Source organism: Anser anser, assembly GCF_964211835.1.
Source record: "Anser anser genome assembly, chromosome: 1".
Classification (NCBI taxonomy): domain Eukaryota; kingdom Metazoa; phylum Chordata; class Aves; order Anseriformes; family Anatidae; genus Anser; species Anser anser.
The window spans coordinates 97,236,175-97,258,891 of NC_139720.1; the positions used below are offsets into that span (position 1 = coordinate 97,236,175).

At 45.5% G+C, this 22,717-nt stretch overlaps 2 protein-coding genes across 4 annotated transcripts in view; one reads left to right on the plus strand and one right to left on the minus strand.

The window, feature by feature from the left end:
* LOC310892227 (uncharacterized protein) overlaps window positions 1–22,717 on the minus strand; it is a 111,599-nt gene that overhangs the window by 53,098 nt on the left and 35,784 nt on the right. For 2 of the 3 annotated variants that reach the window (XR_014577953.1, XM_083819690.1), the window contains exons 2-3: window positions 13,624–13,746; window positions 12,676–12,754 (exon numbers count right to left, since the gene is read on the minus strand). Coding sequence is in view for 1 of the 3 variants with exons in the window: in XM_083819690.1 (XP_083675816.1) it covers window positions 12,676–12,754; window positions 13,624–13,628 (84 nt within the window). In the remaining 2 variants the exon portion in view is untranslated. Of the gene's footprint in view, window positions 1–12,396; window positions 12,531–12,675; window positions 12,755–13,623; window positions 13,747–22,717 lie in introns of those variants that run through there. The other variant, XR_014577954.1, reaches the window with a different exon arrangement.
* The window catches only part of GAP43 (growth associated protein 43), a 55,191-nt gene continuing 36,577 nt past the window's right edge, over window positions 4,104–22,717 (plus strand). The window contains exon 1 of the mRNA XM_083819689.1: window positions 4,104–4,258. Within this exon, the coding sequence (XP_083675815.1) occupies window positions 4,229–4,258 (30 nt within the window). The 5' untranslated portion in view covers window positions 4,104–4,228. The remainder of the gene's footprint in view (window positions 4,259–22,717) is intronic.

Genomic DNA, 22,717 nt, shown 5'->3' on the forward strand with positions numbered 1-22,717 from the left:
AAATTGGCTTTTTTCCCTTCAGCATGAAATTTGGCTAACAAAAGGCGAGGCTACCACTATATGTGGAACATATGAATAAGGAGAAAATCCAGTCTATCTCCCAATGAAAGCAAGTCCCTCACTTCAGTGCTGTTTTTACTGAAGCTTTAAATATCCCTAGTAACGGGACTTTCACAGTACTTCTCTTGAGAAGACGCCTCTTCAGCTTAGCTTGCTGGGACAGCTCTTATAGGCAAACTATCTTCTTTTTTCTTCATTTTATTTAAGTTCATCTGGCCAGGGGGGTCGGCCTGATTACAGTCGCAGAAGCTGGTTCAAATTAAGTGGTTCTTCAAACCAGAAGTGATTATGAGCTCTTACTATAGCACCTAAATTTGCAGCTGAGCCAAAGATGCTTTTTTCTTGGACCAGTATGGACCTTGAGCTGCTGGTGTAACTTCAGGCACTGCTAAACCTTGTAGCAGAATTGAACAGGGAAAAAGCAGTGGTTTGTGCCTCTCAGTTCACCACCCTATGTTGTAACAACCACCGATATGTCTCATTGCTTTGAAATGTTCTGGACCCTTTTAAATTGAAAACGTGGCTTTGAAAACATGGCTTTGAATTAAAGGAGTCATATCAATAATTACTTTACATGCACCAAGCCCTCCTTCGCAGAGAAGGAACATGCAGCATGTGCCGAGCAGTGGGCTATGTATTCCTCCAAATAATTCCTTTCCTGTCTTGAGGCTTGTAGCTTTAGAAAATATCGCACTTCTTCACCTCCTTAGCTGTCATTTAGTCAACTCTCATAGATAAATCTTTTAAAATCTGCGCGCATTGTTCACCCCCTCCTGCCAGCCCCCTTCCCCAGCGCCCCATTCACGTTGTTCTTTGGACTGCTCTTCCTTTTGTTTGTGTACATTCAAAAGCCAAGGTCAAAGGGGCCTTCCAGGGCATGTCTACACTGCACAGAGCAGTGTTATCCAGAAACTCTGAAGGAGTGCTGAATGAACCAGCGTTGGCAGCACAGTGAAGAGACAAAAGCGTCAGCTGGATGAAAGCATCCTGTCTTGACTTGGTGACATCAAGAAATGGGGATTCACGTCTCTTTCCCTTGAGTTTTGCTTCTGCTGCTCATTAATACCTTGGCTGAAGTGTCTGTCTTTAATTTCTTACTCAAATTCCTCATTCTCTTCAGCCTTTCTTTCACTGCTGCAGACTCATCCTTTCTTCCTTGAATGCTGTTATCAGATAGTTTACCCTACAGGTTGAAGTGATGGCATAGCCAAAATGGCAGGACAAGAATTGTTGGGATATAATCATCAAAACCATGTAATTGGCTAAAGAATTTAAAGTCCAACTTTTTAAAGTACTTAAAGGGTCCTGATTTGAAAGAAAGGGGTGTCAGGAACTGAAGTACCCTGGAAACTCGGCTTGTCAGCATGTGGCTGTTTTACTTGAGCAGATTAATTCAGAGGGAACTCAGACGTGACTCTGCAGTGGACTGGCTGCTCACCACCCCTCCACATGCATGGGGAACCCACTGAGGGGTTTTGGTCTATGTGACAAAAGTGGTTAGCAGTAAGCTAGAGCATAGAGTGCCTGTGGGGCTGGGCACAAAGAGAAGTGGCTCTGACTCTGGCTCTGACTCAAGGTGGTGAGAAGCCACCCCAGGTGCGTAGAGGAAGGGGGCTGCCCCTGGCTGGCTGTACCAGCGCAGCCATTCTGCTGCCAGCCTGCTCCCTCTCTGGGTGGGTGTCTGGGAAAGGGGGGGCCAGGCAGGCTTTCCTCGCTAGGGCTCCCTACAGCAGGGAGGTTCCCTAAAAAGGCCTCCTCAGTGGGAAGAACATGAGCTTCTCAAACACTTCGGAAGCGTGATTCATCTGACCTAGTTTAGGCTCCTGCTATAGGATGATCTGAATCACATCCGAGAAGTTCCCATTCTCCTTCACTATCACCAAAGGGAGCCCAGGGTGATGCTCTCAGATAGAGCCACGCATGCTTGGCCAGATGAGTCCCATCTCCCAGGGGCACACGGAGCACTCATGTGGGTTAGCAAGCGCACACAAGCTCACGACACGCTGACTTTGTTCTGGCGATGAGCCCCCAGCAACTCCCGAAGCTGGGGCAGGGCCTCCGAAATCCCATGGGCATATTCCAAAATGTCACTGCGCCGCTTCTCAGAGCCTTGGCATGGTGTCGCCAGCGGTGGTGTGTGCCACTGACATCCCTTCCTCCAACCTGATGCCCACTGCTTTCTGCAGATCCGCTTCTTACCTGTCTTTTTTTTTTTTTTTTATGATTGCATAGTTGGCGTTCTTTCTCTCTGCATGCATTTTCTGAAGCTGAATCTAATTTTCGTTACTTAATCCTGTGGTCTTCTTCGGTGTCAGCTGGTGTTTGCAACTCTTCCCAGTTTAGTATCATCTCTGAATCTCATTACCATGCCATTATTTCCCTTTTCTAGACTGCAAAACCAGAACTAACATTTATACCTGCTTAACCCTGAAAGGCGCTTCACTTAAACTACACACAGATGTAGATAGCTGGGTAGATGCTCTTTGAAATGCTGTTTACTTTCCTTAAAAAAATATAGGGTGCTGGGAACTGCAGTGATGTCATAGCAACTGAATGTGATTATGTAGGAGCCTGCACTGAGGGGTATTCCAGAAGCTGTATCTATATATGTATTTATTTGTGTAAGGGTGCGTGTCAATATTCGCGTTAACAATGCATTTGGATATACTCAATAATAACCTAAGACAATTTTTTTTTCTCTTTTGCGAGCAGTTTAACATTAAAAATAAATTAGAAGCAACTCCATGGCGTAGCAGAGAAGTTGATGTAGTGACATTAGTACTATGAAAGAGAACAGCATCCGACTGTGCCTCCCAGACACAGTAAATAAAATAAGCTAAATTTGAATTTTGGTAGATGAAATCCTGAAAATCCAGCAGTCTTTTTATATTTTTAACATGCTCGACAATCTCATGCTTCGGTTTAGACGTTGTCTGGAATATCTTTTTTCACGATGACAGATATAGCTATCCTGCTCATATATATTCGGAGAAAACACCGTGCTATAACTTCCAAGACGTGTGCTTGGGGGTGTGCACACGCATTAATGTTCACTCAGACTCCGGCATCGCCATGATCTCCTATGCATGCAGATCCATATATTTTTGTTCCCACACGTGCACAGGGGCGGGCTGCGTGTGTGAACGTGCACATCTCCCTTATAATAACTTACAGAAATTTGCAGGCTGAGATCAATAGGCGCAGGAATTACTTAGGCAGGGAAACTGAGAAGGGGAATAGAGAAGGGGAAGGGACGATGGCTGTAGTTTTTGGAGCTGTTCTGAAGCACAGATCTGTAGCAGGAGTATCATTTTCTGCGCCTGTACAAAGTCCACGGGATGGACTTGGGGGATGGGGGAGAAAGTTGTCCCGCTCCGTGCTGCAGGACTTGGCCACGCGGGGTTTGTGTCTGCACATAGGAAGGAGGCAGCGTGTGCATATATGTTGGCGAGTGTGCCGCGGAGGGGGAGGGGGGCCTTTAACAGCCATTTTACCATATTTTCCGACTCCCCTTTAGCTGTCAGCTCCCACCTACGGCACGTCACCTGTGCATGAAGCACACTGCATGCGGCGGCAAGGACCCCGCTCCCTCTTCTCCCCTCCGTGCCCACCCCGTGCTTTCTCCCCCATATAAATCCCACTCCCGGCGGCGGCCGGGGGGGCTCGGGTGGGAGCGGGGCTGGGGGCTCCCACCCACCCACCCACCCCCCCCCGCTGCCTCCCCGCCGCAGTCCGCAGTGTCCCCCTCTGTACGGTGGGGAAGGCGTTGGGTAATTGGGTCCAGATTGGAGATGTTAATAATTCATGAGGCTGGCAAAGGGACCTGGGGGGGGTGGGGGGTGCGCTGGGCTGGGGGTGGGGTGGGGTGGGGTGGGTTGGGGTGGGGAAGGTGACGAGCCGGGGAACAATTCTGGGCAGGGTAGGGATAGCGGGAGGGAGGCAGGGAGAGGCGGCGTGTGCATGTGTGGACCTCAGAGCCGCTGCTAACTGCCCTGGTGTGTGTGTGCGTGTGTGCGTGTGCGTGTGCGAGAGAGGGAGAGAGAGAGAGAGAGAGAGGGAGGGAGGGAGGGAGGGAGTGGAGAGGGTGGGGGGGAGAGATAAGAGAGAGAAGAGGAAAAGGAGAGAGGAGAAGGAAGGAAGAAGAAGGAAGGAAGGGGACAATACGATCATGCTGTGCTGTATGAGAAGAACAAAACAGGTAGAGCTGAAGATTTTTACGTTTCTTTCTGCTAAGAAATCGCCCAGGCTCTCGGGGGTCCGTGGGGTGCGTGTCTGCCTTGCGTGTGTGAGGGGCTGGGGTAGGGGCAGGGGCAGGGGGGAGGAAATTTCAGCTGCTTTCAGCAGATGTCTCTTTTGCAATTCTTTAGCATCTTGCGACTGAAGGCTCTTTTCACACCCTTCAGCGCGACTGCTTTGCCTTTCCGGGGCTGGCGATGTGGGGAAGGGGGGTGGCCTATGTCCACATTTGGGGAGCTACCAGGATCCCCCCTCTATTCTTCTTATTATTTTAATTGTCAGCAGATGCATTGCCTAGGATTTTCGGTCTGTGGTTCTGAGGGTGTGGATGGGGGGTGGGTGGGGGGGGGCGGCTGGCAGGAAACGTGATGATATCTGCCTCTACCTTGGAGATAAAGGAAGCAATTCTTCGTCTTAAGCAGAAAAAAGAAAGGATGCCCGGTGAGCCTTGATCCCTGGTCAGAATGCTCTCTGTTGCTCACAGCTCCGATGAATGGGAGATGCTTTATGTGCATGTGCTGCGAGGTGGCTCGGAGGACAGGTGCATTCATTTTTTTGTGTTACAACAATCTGAGCAGGACTTAACCTGAAGCTTTTTTTTTTCCTTTTTTTTTAAACCTATGGTATAAGGAAAAGTGTAATTAATTAATAACAAAAGCATTAGCCCGGGGAGGGGAGAGTCACCCTTTTTGCAATACCCTCCATAGTACGACCAGTTAGACAACTGCACCAGCTGGTAAAGAGACAGAGGACCACGCCTCTGTCAGCTCCGAACTCGGGTGGGATAAGGGAAGCTCGCGGTGTGAACCTGTTGGAAACCAGCTTATTCTCTTTACTGGTACCACCTGGCTTTCCCTATCACCAAATGGGGATGATAAGAAGATTTGGGTGGCGGCTAGTTTTCAGTGACAAAATTTTCATGACCAAAACGATAAGGAAATTTAATAAATAAATAAATAAAAAGCTACATCATTCATTCCCCCCTGGCTCTTCCCCTTTTTATTTCATGTGAAAGTCCAAGCCTGCTCCTGGTAAAAAGAGCCCATTTTGGCTGAGCTCCTTGGACTTCCTCGGGAGGATCTTGGATTTATTCAGCTGGAACTTGGAGGCAGGAGCTGGCCCTGGGTATCTTCATAAGGCATTTTGGAAACTTCCCCTAATTATGAATTTGTAGGTAATGACAAAGAGCTTTGGTCCTTGTTCTGAGAGCAGAGCTCAACTCAGTGTTAGGTGTGGAACCACAGCGGTTACTTTATATATGCATACATTTATATATCTCTTACAGTAAAGCACTGCAGCACTCGGGAGCAATAGCCTAGCACACTGATGCAAGTGACTCTGGTTACTACGGAAGAGCACAGCGTTTAAAGAAAATCCAGGTTAAGGTGTGTTTCTGAATGGAGATACGTGTGTTATCAAACGAAGGAGCAATTTTGTAGAATAATGGGGAGGGGCAGGCGAACAGGATGGAAAGGGACCCTGCGTCATGCCATGTTTTTCCCCATGCAGGTTTCAAATGCTCCACAATTAACGATACATTCACTAAAATCTGGAGGGAGGTGGTGATGGCTGGGGGGGGACCACGTTGCAGCCAGCCAGCAGAGCACGTTCGGCCGGCAAATACAGGATGAAAAGAGCAGAGGAGGAAAAGGCAGGCAGACAGAGAGGCAGAGTGACAGAGCAGTGGGCGGAGGTGCACAGCAGATTTTGAAATAAAGTAGGTAGCTCTGGGATTCTTCAGAGTCAGAAGACAGCTACTGGGAGAGGGGGATAATTTTGCCCGTACCATCACAGGTTGGGCATGAATTTCCTAATTAATTTCCCGATGTGTCTGTTCTATAAATCTCAGTGCCTCCACTCCTATCATTCTGTATTCGAACACGTTCGGAAATGCATGGCATGCAGGTATCCTGCTCACACAGAGTGCTCTCTCCGCACACTGTACATTAATCCACCGCATGGTACACACCCCTTTGCGCGTGCATGTGCAGCACGCATCCTCGCTCTCTGGTCGCTCGCCTCTGTACTACACATATATGCAGAAGCACACATGCACTCGTTCGCACATGCTTTCTCATCCTTATGCAGCCATACATCCTGAATGTGCAGATTCTGTGAACGTTTCTGGGCTCAGAGCCCAGCTCCTGCTCCTATACCTGAATACACACCAAAATCGCCAAACTGGCGATGTAGCAGTTCAGTCAGCAATGTGCTGGTACATCAGAGGAAGCTTTAATGTGGAGGAGAAAAAGACCTTGGTTTTCAGCTTGTGCTCTTCCTCTGTCCCCACCCAGACCTTTCACAGAAAGAAAAAAAAAAAAAAAAAGGAATAGGTTCTTCATGGCATACGGCAGCTTCCTTCCCAAAATAAAGACCGCTCTCCTCAAATTATTTTTTGGGGAAGCCCTCGGTGTCCCGCCTTTCTGGCAGTGAAAGAGCAGGATGCTGAAATTACAGGCTTGGGCGTGGAAGAAAGCTTTTCACATTCGTGTCTAGGTGTGCCTGTATGTGACTGTCCTCCCACCCCTCGCAGACAAATACGTTCACACACTTGTACCTTGCGGGTTATTCTTCCTAGTGGGTACGATGCCAGCGTGAAGAGCGAAGTATCTGGCTGACTGTGCCCACCCATGAGAGATGTAGATAGCTCGGGGTTGTCATTTCTGCCCACAGCTGATTGCACCTCTGAATCCGTGCCCACAAAATATTCAGCTAAAAGGAGGCATACCCGAAAGGCGATTTCTGAAAATCTGAGGTAAACCTTTGCTGCCAGGAAAGAGATGCAGCCTGGTGATACGCAGAGCCGGGCGGTTAGATAGGTGGCTAGGAACGCGGGTGTTGCATGCACCGCATCCTAGAACAGATGGGCGTTACGGGGGTATGTGCTCAGCACCGGATTGCATGAGTGATTAAACAATAACCCGCAAGCAGGTTTCCCACTTGTGGGTGCGATGAGTCTCATTCATCACCAGCCGTATCCGACGGCTTCCCTCCCGCTCTGTCCTCTGCTCCTCACCCCAGCGCTGGCGAGCCGGCGGCTGCAAAGGTTTAAACCTGCCACACCCATGGAGGCGAAGGAGGGAGGGGGGGAGAGGCAGTCTGCATTTCTTTCCCCTTCCACGCGAGCAGCATGAATAAACAGGGCTGTATCTCTAAAGATGCAGCTTAATGCAATTGGAGAAGGAGAAGGCATTAGGGAAGTGTTTCAGCGATCGCAGCCAGCCGGTGAGGCGTCTTGTCATTCCAGGAACTGCAGAGGTGTGCGGGAGGGAGGAAATGGCGAAAAAGAGAGAGGGGAAGATGCACGCGGAGTTCAGGTTTTGTTGCCTCAGGATATTAAAATATCTCGGACCTCATTTAGAATATCTCAATTATGCCATAATATGTGGATGCCTCAAAACTTGCAAGGCATGGTCTTGCCTTTAATCACTGCCATGGAGGGAGGAAAACGGGCATTTTAAGGGAAAGGTGGCCATCCTCGCCCCTCCTCCCTCCACTTGCCAGCATGGTGTAAATCACCACAGACCATTGACTTCAGGGCAGAGGCACTTCATCTGCACCTGGGGAGAGTCTAGCGGCTGCCTCTGCCTTTCTGGGAGATGCTGGAAGGTTTCTGCGCTTCTTTCAGTAAACAATTGCTGCATGGGAGTTTAATTACTTCAGGTCCTTACTGTTTCTTTTCCTGGGGCAATACCGCTGGGATTTCTCCTGAGAAGAGTGTCTCCAGAGAAACACCCCATCACCCTGTCCTCCTCCTCTGCCTTTGCCGACGATTAGAGGCATTGATTTCTCCTAGATCGCGTAATGTAACTGTTCTTAATGGCACAGGCAAGCCCCTTCCTCAGGAACTAATTGCAGGCAGAGTTTCCAGGGGGAGAAGGACAGCACTAATGCTTGGTAGGAAAGAAACCAGTCTGTTGATCCAAATTGCCACTTGCTCCTGAATAGGAGCCCCAGTTGAAAGCAGTCTCAGTACCCACAGGTGCACCCAGGCATCCCCGCTGAGCAGGCTGCATTGAACCTACCTGTGCAGGGCTGGGTACACGTGTGTAGCCCAAGGCATCGACACGTGTTGTCTGAGGGCTTGTCTTGCCTGATGCTGAGAGGATCTGAGTTATCTCAGAGCTGCCCCTACCTCAGGATGAGGAAATGTGCTCCTGGCTGCCCTGCCACACCGAGAGGGTGGGCATCGCTTGGGCCTCCCAAGTCGTATGTTAAGAAGGGTAGTATCTGCCTTGCAGTCACAAGTTAATTGAAGGCTGGGCACTGCCCCAAGCTCAGGCTGAGACTGTCTGCGTAGCCTGAATCCAGTGCTTGTGCTGTGGTGGGTGAGGCTTTCTCCTGTGGAAGGGTCACTGTGGCTGGGAGCCCTTCTCCTGTCGTGTGGCTTTCACTGACGAGAAGACAAAAGTGCAGAGAGGCTTCACCTCAGGTCTGCTCTCATTTCAGGCCTGCTGTCATGGACTCATTGATGCCATTCCAGGATGCAGGAGCTGCCCTACACAGACATTGCTTTTCCCCTTCCCCATTTCACAGAGACACCATGTGGAGGGAGAATTCCCTGCTGCTGAGAGCTGCCAAGTTGCAAAGCCTTCTTGTGCTAGTGGGAAGGTGGACTTGGCCCTCTGCCCACTGCAAGATAAAAGTAGGCTGATAGCCTTGCATGACGTAAATCAAGGGTGTGTGTACCTGCTCGGGTTCACTGGCCTCGTGCCTAGAGGCATGTGCTCCCCTGGGCAGCTCTCGCCTGCTCCACATGTGGAGGAAACGGAGCATGTGTGGGTCTGCACCAAACAGGCGTGTGTGTGCTGAGGGATCGGGGTGTTGCCAGCAGGCACAGCCTGAGGACTGCTGGGCTTTTGGGTGAGATAGCATGAAGCAAAAGCACCTCCATGGTTTTACATCAAGTGCATACAACCTGAGACCTCTGCATGCTGCCAGTGGTGCATTAGTGCTGGTGGTGCATTACTGACTGCCATTTGCTCAATCCATGTGTTGCATCCTTCCCTCTGTATAACTCCCCTCTTGCCCCCTCCTGCTGCACAAGTCACTGTCCCTTTCTGTTGCTTCAGGCTTCCTTCCTACAGTGGGGGGGCTTTATCTGGATTTGAAAATGAATGCTAGCTCTGATGACAGGTCCAGGCTAAAGCCATCTCAGTTTGGGAAACCTTTTAATGGCAGCTCGCTGTGCTCATGCCCTTTAGAAGTCACTGTGCATTTCTCCTGTTTGCTGTGAGGCTGGCAGGTCTCAGGGATGGATTTGGCAGCAGTCCACATCTGGCTGCATTTGAGTTCTGAAGGACCGATGACCAACTGTAAGGCAACAGCTACAGCCCACTAGCTCTGTACAGGGAGATATGGGGCTGGTTAGAGGAGGTTGGCCATCTAGAAAGCCCAGTGGAAGGTGCATGGGCCTTGCTGGTGGAAATACCAGAACAGCAGAGTAGGTATCCTGGTGAAACATCTTTCAACAATTGAAGTCCAAAGTCAAAGTCTAAAATCCACCCCCATTTGTTTCATCTATAATTCCAAGATCCTCCCGAGCACGCCAGGAGATGTCATGTAACCTCAGAGCTCTGATGGCCTCATGTGGAGAAGGTGTTCATATATCCTTAGGGCTCTCTCTGTCACCTGCTGAGTGTGTTTGTAAAACTGCACGGCTTTTCACGGTTGCAAGCACCACAGGCTAGTAGTTAGTATATAGGAATGGGTTTGGGGAGAGCTGGTTTCTGTTCCTAGCAGTACTATTAACCTGTTTTCTGACTTGATGTAGGCATAGTTTTTCTGCTTGTCATGGCCCTCTCTGCAAGGTGTTTCTTTAATTTGGAAACTAAATAATTAGGGTGTGGAAAAAAAAGGATTCAGATGCCCTCAGGTGAAAGGTGATTTAGACAGGCAAAGCATTGCTTTGTCCATCCTCAGTCACTCCCACAGTTCTGGGCTGTTCACTAGCCATTTGAGTTCCTCTGACACAAACCATTGATCTTCCCACACCCAGGTTTTATCACAATGAGCCAGAGCTTGAGAGTAGGGCTACAACTTTTCCCCTGCCCTTCACCAGTGTGCCAGCTCCTCCCAACCTTCACAGTGCACCAGCCCGCATAGCCTAAAATATGTGTGGGGTGGAGAGAGTGTCATGAAAATACTCATTTGTTTTGCATATAACAAAAGGAATTTGTGCTTTTGGAGTTACACTGATCCTCCTGTCTCCTCCTGTTATTCATTTTGTCTCTTCCCCCCATCTGTTCTGCTCCTTGCCTCCTTCTTGCTCCCTTGACCATGCAGTCCTCCTGCTGTTTCTTCTCTCCTCCACCTGGGTACCAGCCCTCCATTAAGCTGTGCTTCCTGGGGACTCCTGCTGGCAGCATCAGCCACTGCCATCAGGGTCTTTTTCCCTTCACCCCTCCTGGCTCTGGTATAAGCAGGGAAGCTGGTAGGAGGAGAAAATGCATGGCTTCTTCCTTTGTGCTTCCACTCGGCCTTTGTAGCATCCCCAGATCTCTCTCCTCCGTTTGGGCAGCTGTCGCAGCTACTGTAAATGAACACCTATAGACAGAGACAGCAATGTGGTGCATCCTCACCTATCACATCACTGTCAGCATAGGTGAAAAGTTGCCCACCCCCAGCAGACAGCTGGGGAGGGGCACAACTGCCATAGGAGCAATGCAAGCAATACAAGATAGTATTACCATTCCTGCTTTCTTGAGGGTTCATGCTTCCTCTGAGCTTGTCCCTCAGCTACTAATGCCCCTCTTGGGTGCCAGGGTGTGGTCCAGCTGTCTTGCTAGCTCAAAAGGATGTTCTGAGCCTGGCTTCCTCCCACCAGGGCTGATTGGCTTTGATTCCTCGAAAGGGAAGCCAGGAGGTACTTATCTTCTTTCAAATTATAATCAATAAATGTCAATCCCATTCATTACTCATCTTACTTCTAAAGTTTCTTGAATTAATTCCAGTCATAATCATGGTATGTATTTATAGAAAGCCAGGACATCTCACAATATTTAAGCATTATCTCTGTAGCAGACATCTTTCTCTCAAGGCTGGTAATTTGTAAAGCTAATAGGCTCTGGAGGAATCTTATTCATTTGGTGTGACTGTCCCTAAAATTTAAGGATACAGAGGAGTGTGTTTGGATCTAGACCCAGCTCTGAAGATAGTTTTATTCCACTCTTCTCGTAATTGCTTAGGAGTGAAACTATAGTCTCAGGAACTTCTGTTTTTTATCAATTGAGAAGGTTTTTAATAATTCATGAAGTCCAGAAAAATTTAGGTTTGATTACTCTTATAGTTAAGAGTTATCAATTGGCATCCATTTCTTTAGACTATTCAATGGAAACTAATCTATTTATTTTATCAACAGTATCCAATGACCTTATAAATCTGCAAAGTTAAGTAGTCAAGGGTGGGGAGATTGCGGCAGCATGGTGCTGTGCCTTTCTCTTTTGTCTACCCATGGCTTTAGGAGCGAGTTATTCAGCGGTGGACTTACAAATAGTTTAATGAAAATTACCTAGGTTTGGAAAAGTAGAGCTAAAGAAGGAAGGATGACTTGTTGATTTGCTGAAGTAAAACTTGCAGGCAGTTAGTTTCATGTAAGAGTGGGGTCCCCTGCTGCAAATCACCTGCTGAAAAAATGCCTAGAGAGCATCCCCTGCTCCACTGTGCTTGCGGGGTGTGGTGCGGCTGGGAGGCTGTACTGGAACTCGGGGAAACTGGAACGATGGGGAACTGATGTAAAGCAGCTTTTAGAAGCTGGACCAAAAGCTTGCCCTCAGCAGGGACACTTCACTGTAGACTAGAGAGAGCTGCACTGAAATGGCAGTTGCGTTCCTCAGAACCAGCGACAGCTTTCTTAGCTTAGGATTCCCTTCTTAGCTTATTGCACTGGAGTAGTCAGACTGGCAGCTTGCAAAGGCCTGGACTGCGCAGGCTGAGTCAGAACCTGTCAGAATGGAGACTTTTCCTAATTAGAGATGAAAGACAGTATTTTTAACCCTTCCTGCTGTTTGCATTTCCAGTGGAAGACCCAGAGGAACATCAAGCCCTACGTAGAGTTTTGAGGACAGACACCCACAACAGAAAATTGATGTTTAATGTTGACAGAACCTTTAAAAATGCAATAAAAAAGCATGACAAGGATGCAACCAATCCCACTTGAAGCACAGGATCTGCCAAAATGCCTTTCCTTTGTATCCAAAGGCCAGTCAGAAATACCAGCTAGAAGAGATTCAATCCTGAGAAAAGGAAGAATGGAGCAAGGAAAAAAGATGTTACCCCCAAATAACTGAAGAACTGAAGCTAACCAAAACCTTCATGAAGTAAACAGAATTTGGATCACTTCCAGAGGATAGTTAGAAAAGTTAATATGTGAATCAATACCTGACGCTCCCTCTTATATGGTAAAACTATAGGCATGCAGGAAAAAGAACCTCCCATTGTGATGCCAGTGTACATGACTCTGTGGAAAACAAAAGAATTGACAAATCAGTGAAAAAATAGCTCCAAAACCTTATAAGAGCTTTTAGGAAATCTTCCTTTAAAGTTAATTCTGTTTTACAGTTTTAGTTTTGTTTTTTTTTTTTAACCTTTAAGTCATATGATTCTACAAGACAGGAAAAGATACCATAAGACAATGCCTTATCTTACAGAATTTCATTAAATTTTAATTAGGGTGTGGCTGAAAAGAGGAGGCTGAAATATATCACAGTTATTTTACCATTGTTCTGAACCCAGAAATAAGGGATTTATACTGTAGAGCTTCCTTCCTTTCTAACTGTGGAGGTACCTCAAGTCCCAGGATAATTACATATACACCTGAAAAGTCCTCTAAACATTTAAAGACTGCTTACTGGCATCCCTAGATGATCCTTAATTTTATAAACAATAATTAGCTGAATATCTACTTAAACAGCTAAGCTACTTTGGGATCTACAGACCAAGTGTTCTTCCAGTTGCTCTTCCTGCACAGCCAAAATGGGTAAGTTTGTCAGGTGAAGCGTCCACACAGAATGCACCCAAGAGGAAGGGAATGTGCTACCTTCCTGTCATCCAGAAATACTTTGGTTAAAATATTCACCCAGGAATGTGGTGATTATGCCTTTTCTCCCTCAGTAGATCTGAACCCCCATCTCCAAGGAGAATGTGCTAGTAGGCTATAGAATATGCCAGGACCCATTTTTTTGCAGTGTTTCCTGGGCACACTGATCTGTTTTGCATAGAAGAATCAAATATTAATATGGGCAGAGGAAAGGAGGGAAAGAATATCATCCTACCTTAGTGTTTAAGATACTCATAGAGGGGAGGGAAGAGTTTTACTTAAAGCTTTACCTCATGCGTTGTCAGTAAGGTCATGGTGCTTAATGGCCATTTTGCATGTCTCCAGTAACGTGGTTCACTGCTAGTAGATGGCTGGAACAATTAACAGTGGCCACAAAGGAAGAAGATCAGGATCTAGAAAAGGGGTAGAACAAGTCAGGATATACTGATGTTAGATGGTTGTTTCAAATCTTACTAGTTTATTTACAAAGCTAATGGAAGCAACCTCTGAACCATCAGGTATGAGTGCTTTGAAAACTCATGAGGGCTGGGTGAGGTGTCTGAAAGCTGAAATAAAAGCCAAGGATGAGATAAAAGAAAAAAAAAAAATTACAGACTACTCAGTTTAACTTCATTCCTGGAAAAAAAAATGGTGGAAATAATCAAATAAAGAAGATGATTAGGAGCCAGCACAGATCTGTCAAGAATAGATCATGTCAAACTAATTTAGCTTTCTTCTATAACAAGCCTTGTGGATACAGGGGAAGTAGTTGTCATATCTTGTCATTTTGACATTATCTCACAAGCTTTTATCATAAGTGATGCAAAGAAACATGGTCCAAAGTAAAACATTACAGCAGGGATGCAGAACTGGTGTAGCTAATTCCACTCAATGAGTAACTCTCACTGATTTCCTGTCGAAATAGAAGACTGTATTGAGCGGGTTGCCACAAGCTTGAGCTGTGGCCTGTTAGTGCATAATGTTTTCATTAAGTACATTATACTTCATATTTTAATTTCAGCCTGGATCACTGACTAGAGGAAATGTTTTTTAAATGTGCAGATGGCATGATCCAGATATATGTTGGCAAAAATTACTGGAATTCAAGAAAACCTTGTCAAGACAAGGACCTAGTTTGAAAAGCATCAGAGGGAATCCAAGTTACTCTGCAGGGGTAGAATTAACAAATTGCACCCAGCTGCCCATGGGGGCCAACAGGACAACTATCTGTCCTTCAGGAGGGGAGACAGGATCTCTAGAGGACCACAAGTTCTTCTTATGAGATTGTGCAAATGGGAAAATAGGTTGTAAGACACATCTAATAAGCCTTCAGCTCTGCACAGCACATGTAAGTCTCAGCTGAAATAACAGGCCTTGTTCTTCACTGCACTTTAAGAAGAGTATGGTCCAGTGAGGGGGAGTGCAGACTGGGACAATGAGAATTGCTGGAGGTCAACAGAAACGTAATCTGTGAAGAAAGATGGAAATAATTTGTGTTTTCTTTTGTTTTCGTAACTTAAAAGGAGTAAGGATGAGAGGACTCGGGATACTAGTCTTCAAATACGTAAATGACAAGTGCAAGAAAATGGGAATAATCTGCTCTTTATTTCCAGAGTGGATAAAACAAGGAGTAATGGTCTTTAATGGGCTGTCAGAATGATTCAGACTAGGCTTTAGGAGGATTTTTCTCACCAAAAGGATAGTGACACACTGGAGTAGATTGTCTGAGAAAGCAATGGCAGCTCCAGTCACTGAAGGCCTGTAGGAGGTACTTCTGAACCAGAGGATCAGAAGTATATCATACATTAACTAAATGGTCTCTTGTGGTTTCCCAGAAATATTTTCTATGATTAATATCGAATATTCACTGAAGCAAGAACTGGACCAAATCTGTCCTCTCACAGAAGAGCGCTTAACCAAATGGTCTATAAAGCTATATTTACTTCTGTGCTGTCTTTGTCTCTGGCCTCATGTGTATTTATGTCTTCCATGAAAAAAAAAAAAAGCCTAAGAGCTTAAGCAGGAAAAGCTAGGAGCACCTTACTCTGAACAGGCTTCTGTAGGAGGAAAGTAAGACTTGAGGTCCTTCGGGTACAGTGGAGAACTGAACTGACATCTCCCATAATTTAGGTATGCTAGTGTAATCACTGACTAGATAAACACCTATCGACTGCATGCTGTCAGAGAGGACTATAGCTGTTGTCCTTTTCTGGGCTGAGATTCAGGGCTTGGAATCCAAAACAGAAGATGCTTCCCTGATAACCAAGCAAGATGCCTAAGGTAAGAGCGAGATGCCTAAACCCAGAGAGTTTAGATGCCATTTTGTCTTCAGCATTTAATGTAGGCAGGTTCAAAAGATTTATTTGCTGTGTTATGATACTGAGGTGCCTAGTTCTCCCCATATTTTCTAGTGGACTAGAATGGTTTCTGCAAGGCATCTCATCTTCTTCCTAGACTAGCTCCAACATCTGTCTTCTGAACATGGACATCTGTTGGAACTCCACACTGGGATTCCCTTTTCATCATCCTCAGGAGAGAATTGTTACAAGGGATTTATCAGTTGGTGACTTCTACCTGCCTGATATAAATTGTCTCAAAGCATATATGTGGCAGTCACTCAGAAATTCCCAACTGGAGTGCTGCACCCCTACTAGCACTCACCTTTAGTGCTTAATCCCCTCTGCTCCCATTATGATGTGTCCCAGCGGTAGCTGGGAATACTAAATAAAACATGCTGAGACATAACATTAAAGAGACTTCACCTTCAACAAATACTTTCTCATCCAGCAGAAGAAATACTGTTGCATGAGAATGTAGAAGAAATAAAACTGAGCTGTAGTATCTTCTGTTATCACGTGCTGAGTCCATACAACCCATCAGGAAGATACCCTTTCTTAGGTTCTTCCAAAGCCTCCGCACAACACAAAAGCAGGAACAAGACATCCTGCCTGTAGTCAGGATTACCCAGCTTTTGGGGGATGAGAAGTTTTAACGGTCGAAGACAGTCTTTACAACTACATGGATTTTTGCTGAGCTTTTCCTGTTTGGATAAGGAGTTCTTGGTAGGGATTTTCTTCAAATATGCATTGTGATTTTTTATTTTTTTATTTGGCTATATCTGAGGTTGATATTAGAAGAATAAAGTTTGGAAAGTGCAATAGTTTTGCAACTATTTAATAAGCAAATGCTGTGAATTTATAATACAAGGAGAGAGAAAGCCATTATGATTTCAAATGATGGAATTTCCAATTTTCTTTCTTTTTGTTTTGCATTTTTAAAATAGGAAATGAAGCACTTTTTAAAAGCATACTTTGAGTTTTCAGTCAGACACTTTGGATATAGTCAAATGATTAATTGAAAGAGTTGCCAATCCTTCTCTAATTTGCCTTCCCTCATGTACAGGCATAATTATGTGGTCCTTAATTATATGGTCAAATAGTGGTATATATTTTTTTCAATAGGATCGCAGCCTCATTCAGTGCACAGAATGGGATATACTTAGGGACTGAATGGGTTTTGCCATAAACGAAGGTGTTTTCTATAGTCTCCTGTTCCACTTATTGCCAGTGATGAAGGTTGTGTATTGAATCGGGCAGGGGGCTGTTCAAAAGCAGAAGAATGGTCTCATGTTATGGCAATTGAATACTGCCCCTGAACCTTTCCTGCCTCTTGCCACAAGTTCCAATGTGATACTGAAAAAGCCGTATAAATGAGGCTTTCCATGGGTGGCCACTAATTGGTGTGCTCTCATTCTCTGGGTTCTCAGCCTGAGACACCTGGGGTCTGACTTGCCAAAATGCAGAGCTGGTATTGTATGGAGTCTGCTGCCAGCATGCACAGAGCTGGGGAAATGCTAATCCACGGCATCTCAATCTGGGGACCCAAATTAGTGGGTGCCCTGGACTTTTTGGCCTTATCCTCTTTGTGTCTTATTTCAGTGGTTGTAAAGTAGAGGTAACAGCCTCACCTGCCTCCCCTGTGAGAACATCTGTTAAGGCTCGTAGAGCACTGAGATGCTGCAGCAAAATTGCTCTGTGGAAAAGCCTATGAAGAAATCAGTAATTCTGTATTCAGTGCTGGCTTTCAAATGTATGCCAAATAATGCACTTCACCATGCCTGAAATTAGGATGAAGGGAAAATGCTGAAAGCACCCACTCAGTGAGCTTTGTCTAGCCTTTGTACTAGCTGGGGTGGGGAGGACTTGCAGGAAAAAAGTGGTATGATAAAAACTGTCATAAGGCATATGCACAAAGGAGTAAAAGCAAGATTTCAGAGGTAGTCTCCATTTTATGTTTTCTACTTCAGCCTTTACCATGTGCCCATGAAGATGATTGTAAGATAGGCTTTTTACGTAATGTATGAGTCACGGTACTTTGTACTTGTGCCTATGAACAATGGCTTGCAGAATACGTGGGCAAAAATGGGCCAAATGTGTTGTCACTGAAACTAGTACTGTATTTTTGCCTGGTGCCAGAAGAAGTCATTTTAGATCCCTAACACATCAGGCCTTGAGCACTGCTGTTATTACTCCCTTTGTAAGTCTGGAAACTGAGGCACAGAAGAAAGTAGAATTATCTGCCTGTTTTTCCCTCTGTATGCTACCTGTAGTGTTTACACTAGTATTTATATGCCTTGAATTAATCTAGAGATAATGGGAAAAGTACGTTTTGTTTTTCTTCTGCTCTTCCCCTGCTTTTCACATGGAAGAAGCAGCTTGAGTAATGTAAATCATTTGTTTGCTTCCTTTGCTGGTCACTTAATATTTGCGTCTGTGGAAATGGAGCATGCATCTGTCTACAGAGAAGGGCTGAGCTGGAGAATTGAGGAAGCAGGAAGGTCTATGGTTTTGTAGGTCCTGTGTCCCGACCTCGATGCTGTTCTCATGAAGCTTAGGCTCCCTTTGTTACCCTGGAGGGCCTCTGTGTGGGGAAGTCATACTGAGTCTGCCTGGAACATCAGCTCCAGTTGAGAATGGGCTTAAGAAAAATGTCAGAGTCTTCAAATAGGGATTTACAGGTAGGCAGAGAAAAGGCAGGAGCCTCATTGATACATGGTCATACACTTTTATTAATGAGAGCCTGCCTGGGGTTGTTACTGTAGAGACTCAGAACACCTGCATGCCTTCCTCTGCTCTCTGTTGCATGAGATGGGACACAGGCTTCTGGCCAGGTGCAGGTGGGAATTTTTCCCACCGTTATTACATATGTTGGCTGCTGATGAACCAATGCGTTGCCTCTAAGGTCTCAGTGTTCATGAATTATCCCCAGAAAAAAAGTTTGCTTCTCCCACAGGGACACAAAGCAGCCTAAAACGCTCAGGGGAGAGTTTTGTCTTAAAAGAGCCTGAAATGGAAATACAGAAATCCCAGTGCAGAAATTCCAAAGTCTGTGAGTGAAAGGAATTCACCCACACTCCGATAGTATGGAAGAAGACTCGTGCCTCTGTCTGTTCTCCTGAGACGTGTCAACATGGCATGATACTGTAAACCTAAAAAATCTAACTACTGGTTATGACTTGAAGCCTATGCCTTATGAGGGCACCCCGTCTCCTGTTTTGGGGACCTTCTGCTGAGATTGCTCATCATGGCATCTTAAGAGACCTCCTCCCGCTCCTCTAGTTAATCCTCTGGCTGTCAGCAGTGTTGCAGACTTGATGGTCAAGGCTGAGTGATCTGGAGAGACACTTGACAGAGGTGGCCAAAAGAGAAGGTTCTGGTGCCAAGTCTGGGAAAAGGACCCTGCTCCTCTCCAGTCAAGAGTGGAAGTGGAGAGGCTATCAGCATAGGGAAGAAAGAGGCCTGGTTGCAAAGTGAAGGCTATCTCTCTAGGCCAAACCGAAGGCTATCTCTCTAGGCCAAACCAGATGCATGTTTGCCAAGAAGGTAATGGAAACATAAGTCTTGTGTTAGCGTTTGTGAAGTGGTGGGGGTTTTGTAGTCCCCACTGCTCTCAGATCAGATGGGATTTCACCCTGGGGCAACCCCTGTTCCTGTGTAGGTTGCCTAAGGATTATAAACTGCCATGGCACAGAAATGAGGGGAAAAGTGGGGAAAGGTGCCAGACTAGATTGTTGGGAGCATCTACAATCATGTGGCTCCACTGTCGTCTTCTCCCATAGAAGGAAAAGCACTGACCACAGCAGGTGGTGCTGCAATTTGCAAGCACCCACTCCAGAACCAAGTGGGCCTTCCCGAGCTCAGGTCAGCCTTCCCATCTCACAAAGTGCAGTAAGTGGCCCCACTGGCAGGGCTGGCTTTCTTCTCTTTCTCTTCTGCGGTTCTGACCGGACCCTGCAGAACGGCAAATGTGTTCCCCGTTGCTCTGCCTCCTCATATCCAGCCCCATTCAGTCCCATCTTTCACATGTGATTCATCGCATCTCAGCTTCACACAGCATGGTAGCGTTGCTGCCGGTATCTCCAACCTGTAATTTTTCAACTTGTCTCTGGGGTACTTGCCTCAAAGCTTTTCCGGCTGTCAGGCGCAGCAGACGACAGAGTCTACTGAGTACCTCTTAGGGGTACCATGAAGAGCGATTCTGCTGTGTGGAAATCTGTGAAAACTCTGAGCAGCACAGAAATGCCTGGAGATACTAATCAGAATTGGAGATGGGCACAGTTTTTAGGAAAAAAAAAAAGCAAGTTGCAAGTACTGTGGTGAAAACAGGAGGTCAGTTTGCTGCTGTTGGCAGTGAAATAGCACTGATATACAGAGCATAGGAAAATGCCGAACAGGATTTCTGTCATTCCTTTGCTCCACTTTTAGCAACATCCTGTGCTCTTGCCCTGCAGCACTCCTACTATTCCAGCTCTGATACTGCAGGGTAGCCACTGAGTTGCTGAAAACTAGGCAAGGATACAGCTGATCCTTTGAACAAAGTAATTCTCTGTTCAGTAGCTTTTTGTACATATTAAATGATGAAATCTTTAGGGGGCTTTTCCCTGATGCAGTAATTATGCATTCATTAGATTGCCGGATAAGACTTATTTTCCATTAATTTATTTTTTGCTAAGGAAAACGTCTCATTTTCTACTGATAATCCTGCCTCTCCTAATTCAAGGATGGCCAGCCTGTGACTTTTAAGCAACTGAAGTATGACTCTGGCAATGGAGATATGTCAAATTACTGCCAGCACACTCTGCTGACGTTAGGGCTACTTTTCTACCAGCATCTCCATGCAGGAAGATGGTCTCTGAGGCTTCTGAAGCCCACAGCTCCCAAAAGCACTAGGACTCAGCTGGGCACCCGGCCTCACCTCACTCCACATGGGGTGCTGGGACCTCGGGGATCTGTTGCTGTTTTCTGCCTGTTGAAAATCCCTCACCTGTTACCTGGTAGGGCTTTGACACCTCTTGGACACTGGCAGATGTTTTTTGTAGGCCAATCAGTTTGAGCTCCCATGCTTTAGCTCATTGTATTTTAGAACGTGAAAGAAACATAGCGTTGGTTGAATCATCCTTCATTACTAGGAGTGGAAATGGATTTAGACTTCAGATGCAATGCGAACTGGTATATGTGTGAAAAGGACCACAGAGAAACTATATTAGAAGAAAGTTATTAAGGCTGCTAAGTCAAGTACTCAGAAATTAGCCAATACTGGAAGTGCGGTTGCCTGTGAATCCTCAGCACGGTCTCTTCTTGTGTGTGTGTTTCAATATCCTTCTAATAACAGGAACACATTTTTCTTTCAAGGGATTCCTACCACATTCAGGTCACAGAATGGACAGTGCTCACTTAATGAGCAGTTATTCAATATTTTGTTCTCTCATACTATGTCTGCGTGTGACCCCACAGCTTTATTCAATAAATACTATTCAAACTCTGCTCTGAAATCAGAAATACTAATTTTCTCCTGGGCTGCCTTGTGATTCCGAGCACTTAGCTAACATTACTTATTTAATCTTTGCAACACTCATATGAGATAACTGAGTATTGTACTCCATTTTTTGCAGGTGAAGAACTGAGACACAAAGAGAGTTTGGTCAGCAGGATTCCCTACTTTTATGTGCCAAATTTGAGAAACAAAGGAAGTGACTTTTATTAGTAGTTTTTATTTTCTATGGCACATATCTGAAAACATCTCCCTTTAAACTCAGCTGCAGCTCTGAGCGCTCAGCCCTGCTCCAAATCAGACTCAAAGCGTCTGAAGCCAGCTACTCAAAGATGAGGAACACACAACTAGGAGTTGCCCTGTGAAAAATAAGGGCCAGGATAACAGAGGACTTCTGCAGCAAAGGTTGGGCAGGGCTGTAGAAGACCCATCTGTCAGCTGTCCTAACCCTGAGATCCTGTTCTTCTTTGGCAAGCCTCTGCCTCTTGCATTTTCATTTTCCACCTTCTGACTGCAAAAAATGGGACCGAGACTTCACTGTAATCCTTTTATTCCCCTGAGTTTCCTAAGCTTCAAATATCTAGAATTCCTACTAAAGCTTTAAGTCTTCTTTAAGCTCCTTTGTTTTACTTTGCAATCTTTCAGCAGATATTTACAAAGCTACTTCAAAACAGTGTCAGGGTGTTATCAGGTAATTTACAGAACTGTCCTAACAAATAAGATTTATATAGGCAGGATGCTAGCAGGTTTCTCAGAGAACCTTGGTGTCTAGTTCTCACTGGTTTCAACAGGATTAAGGCAAATAGGTATTTGTGAAGAGCCCACCACTGGTTCCTCAAAACCTAGTCCCTTATTTCTTCATTCAGTCAACTTTATGCTGACCCACTAGAACTAAAGCATAGAAATGTATACTAAAATGTTAATAATTCATGAATGTTTGTAAAGTGCTGTGAAAGTACAATCTAGAAAGCAAGCATCTTGGGGGAGGAGAGGGTATGTGTTACGTTTTCTTGAGGCTTCAAAATAATTGTTTCTGCAACCAAAGCAAAATACAGGAAACTTTTTTTCCTCTGCATTGCACTGAGATCAAAACGTTAAGTACCTGAAAGCCCCAATAGGTTCTCCAAGTCTACACTGAATGCTCTCAGATGTTACTAGTGATTAGTCAGATCCCCAAACCCTGAGTTAGTGACTCTTCTGGAAGAGTTCAGAAAGCGTTTGTGCGTTTGGAACTCATTCTTTTCTGGAAAGGCTCAAATGACTCTTGCTGAATTTAATCGCTTTGAAAATATTCTGTATCTATGCTTCATTTCTGATTTCATTTCAGCAGAATTTAGTGAATAGGTTATGCAGACTGACTTCAGGCAGTAAATATCTTGCATATTATTGACATACTCCACTATTTATATACATGTATCTGTGTGTGCGTGTGTGTATGTGTGTGTTTGTGACATGCCTTTTGTGATACTCATATGATATGGTTTCCTCTGTCTGACAGGAAAGGAGAAAAATAGAGTTCAAAGAAAACAAACAAACAAACAAAAACAGAACACC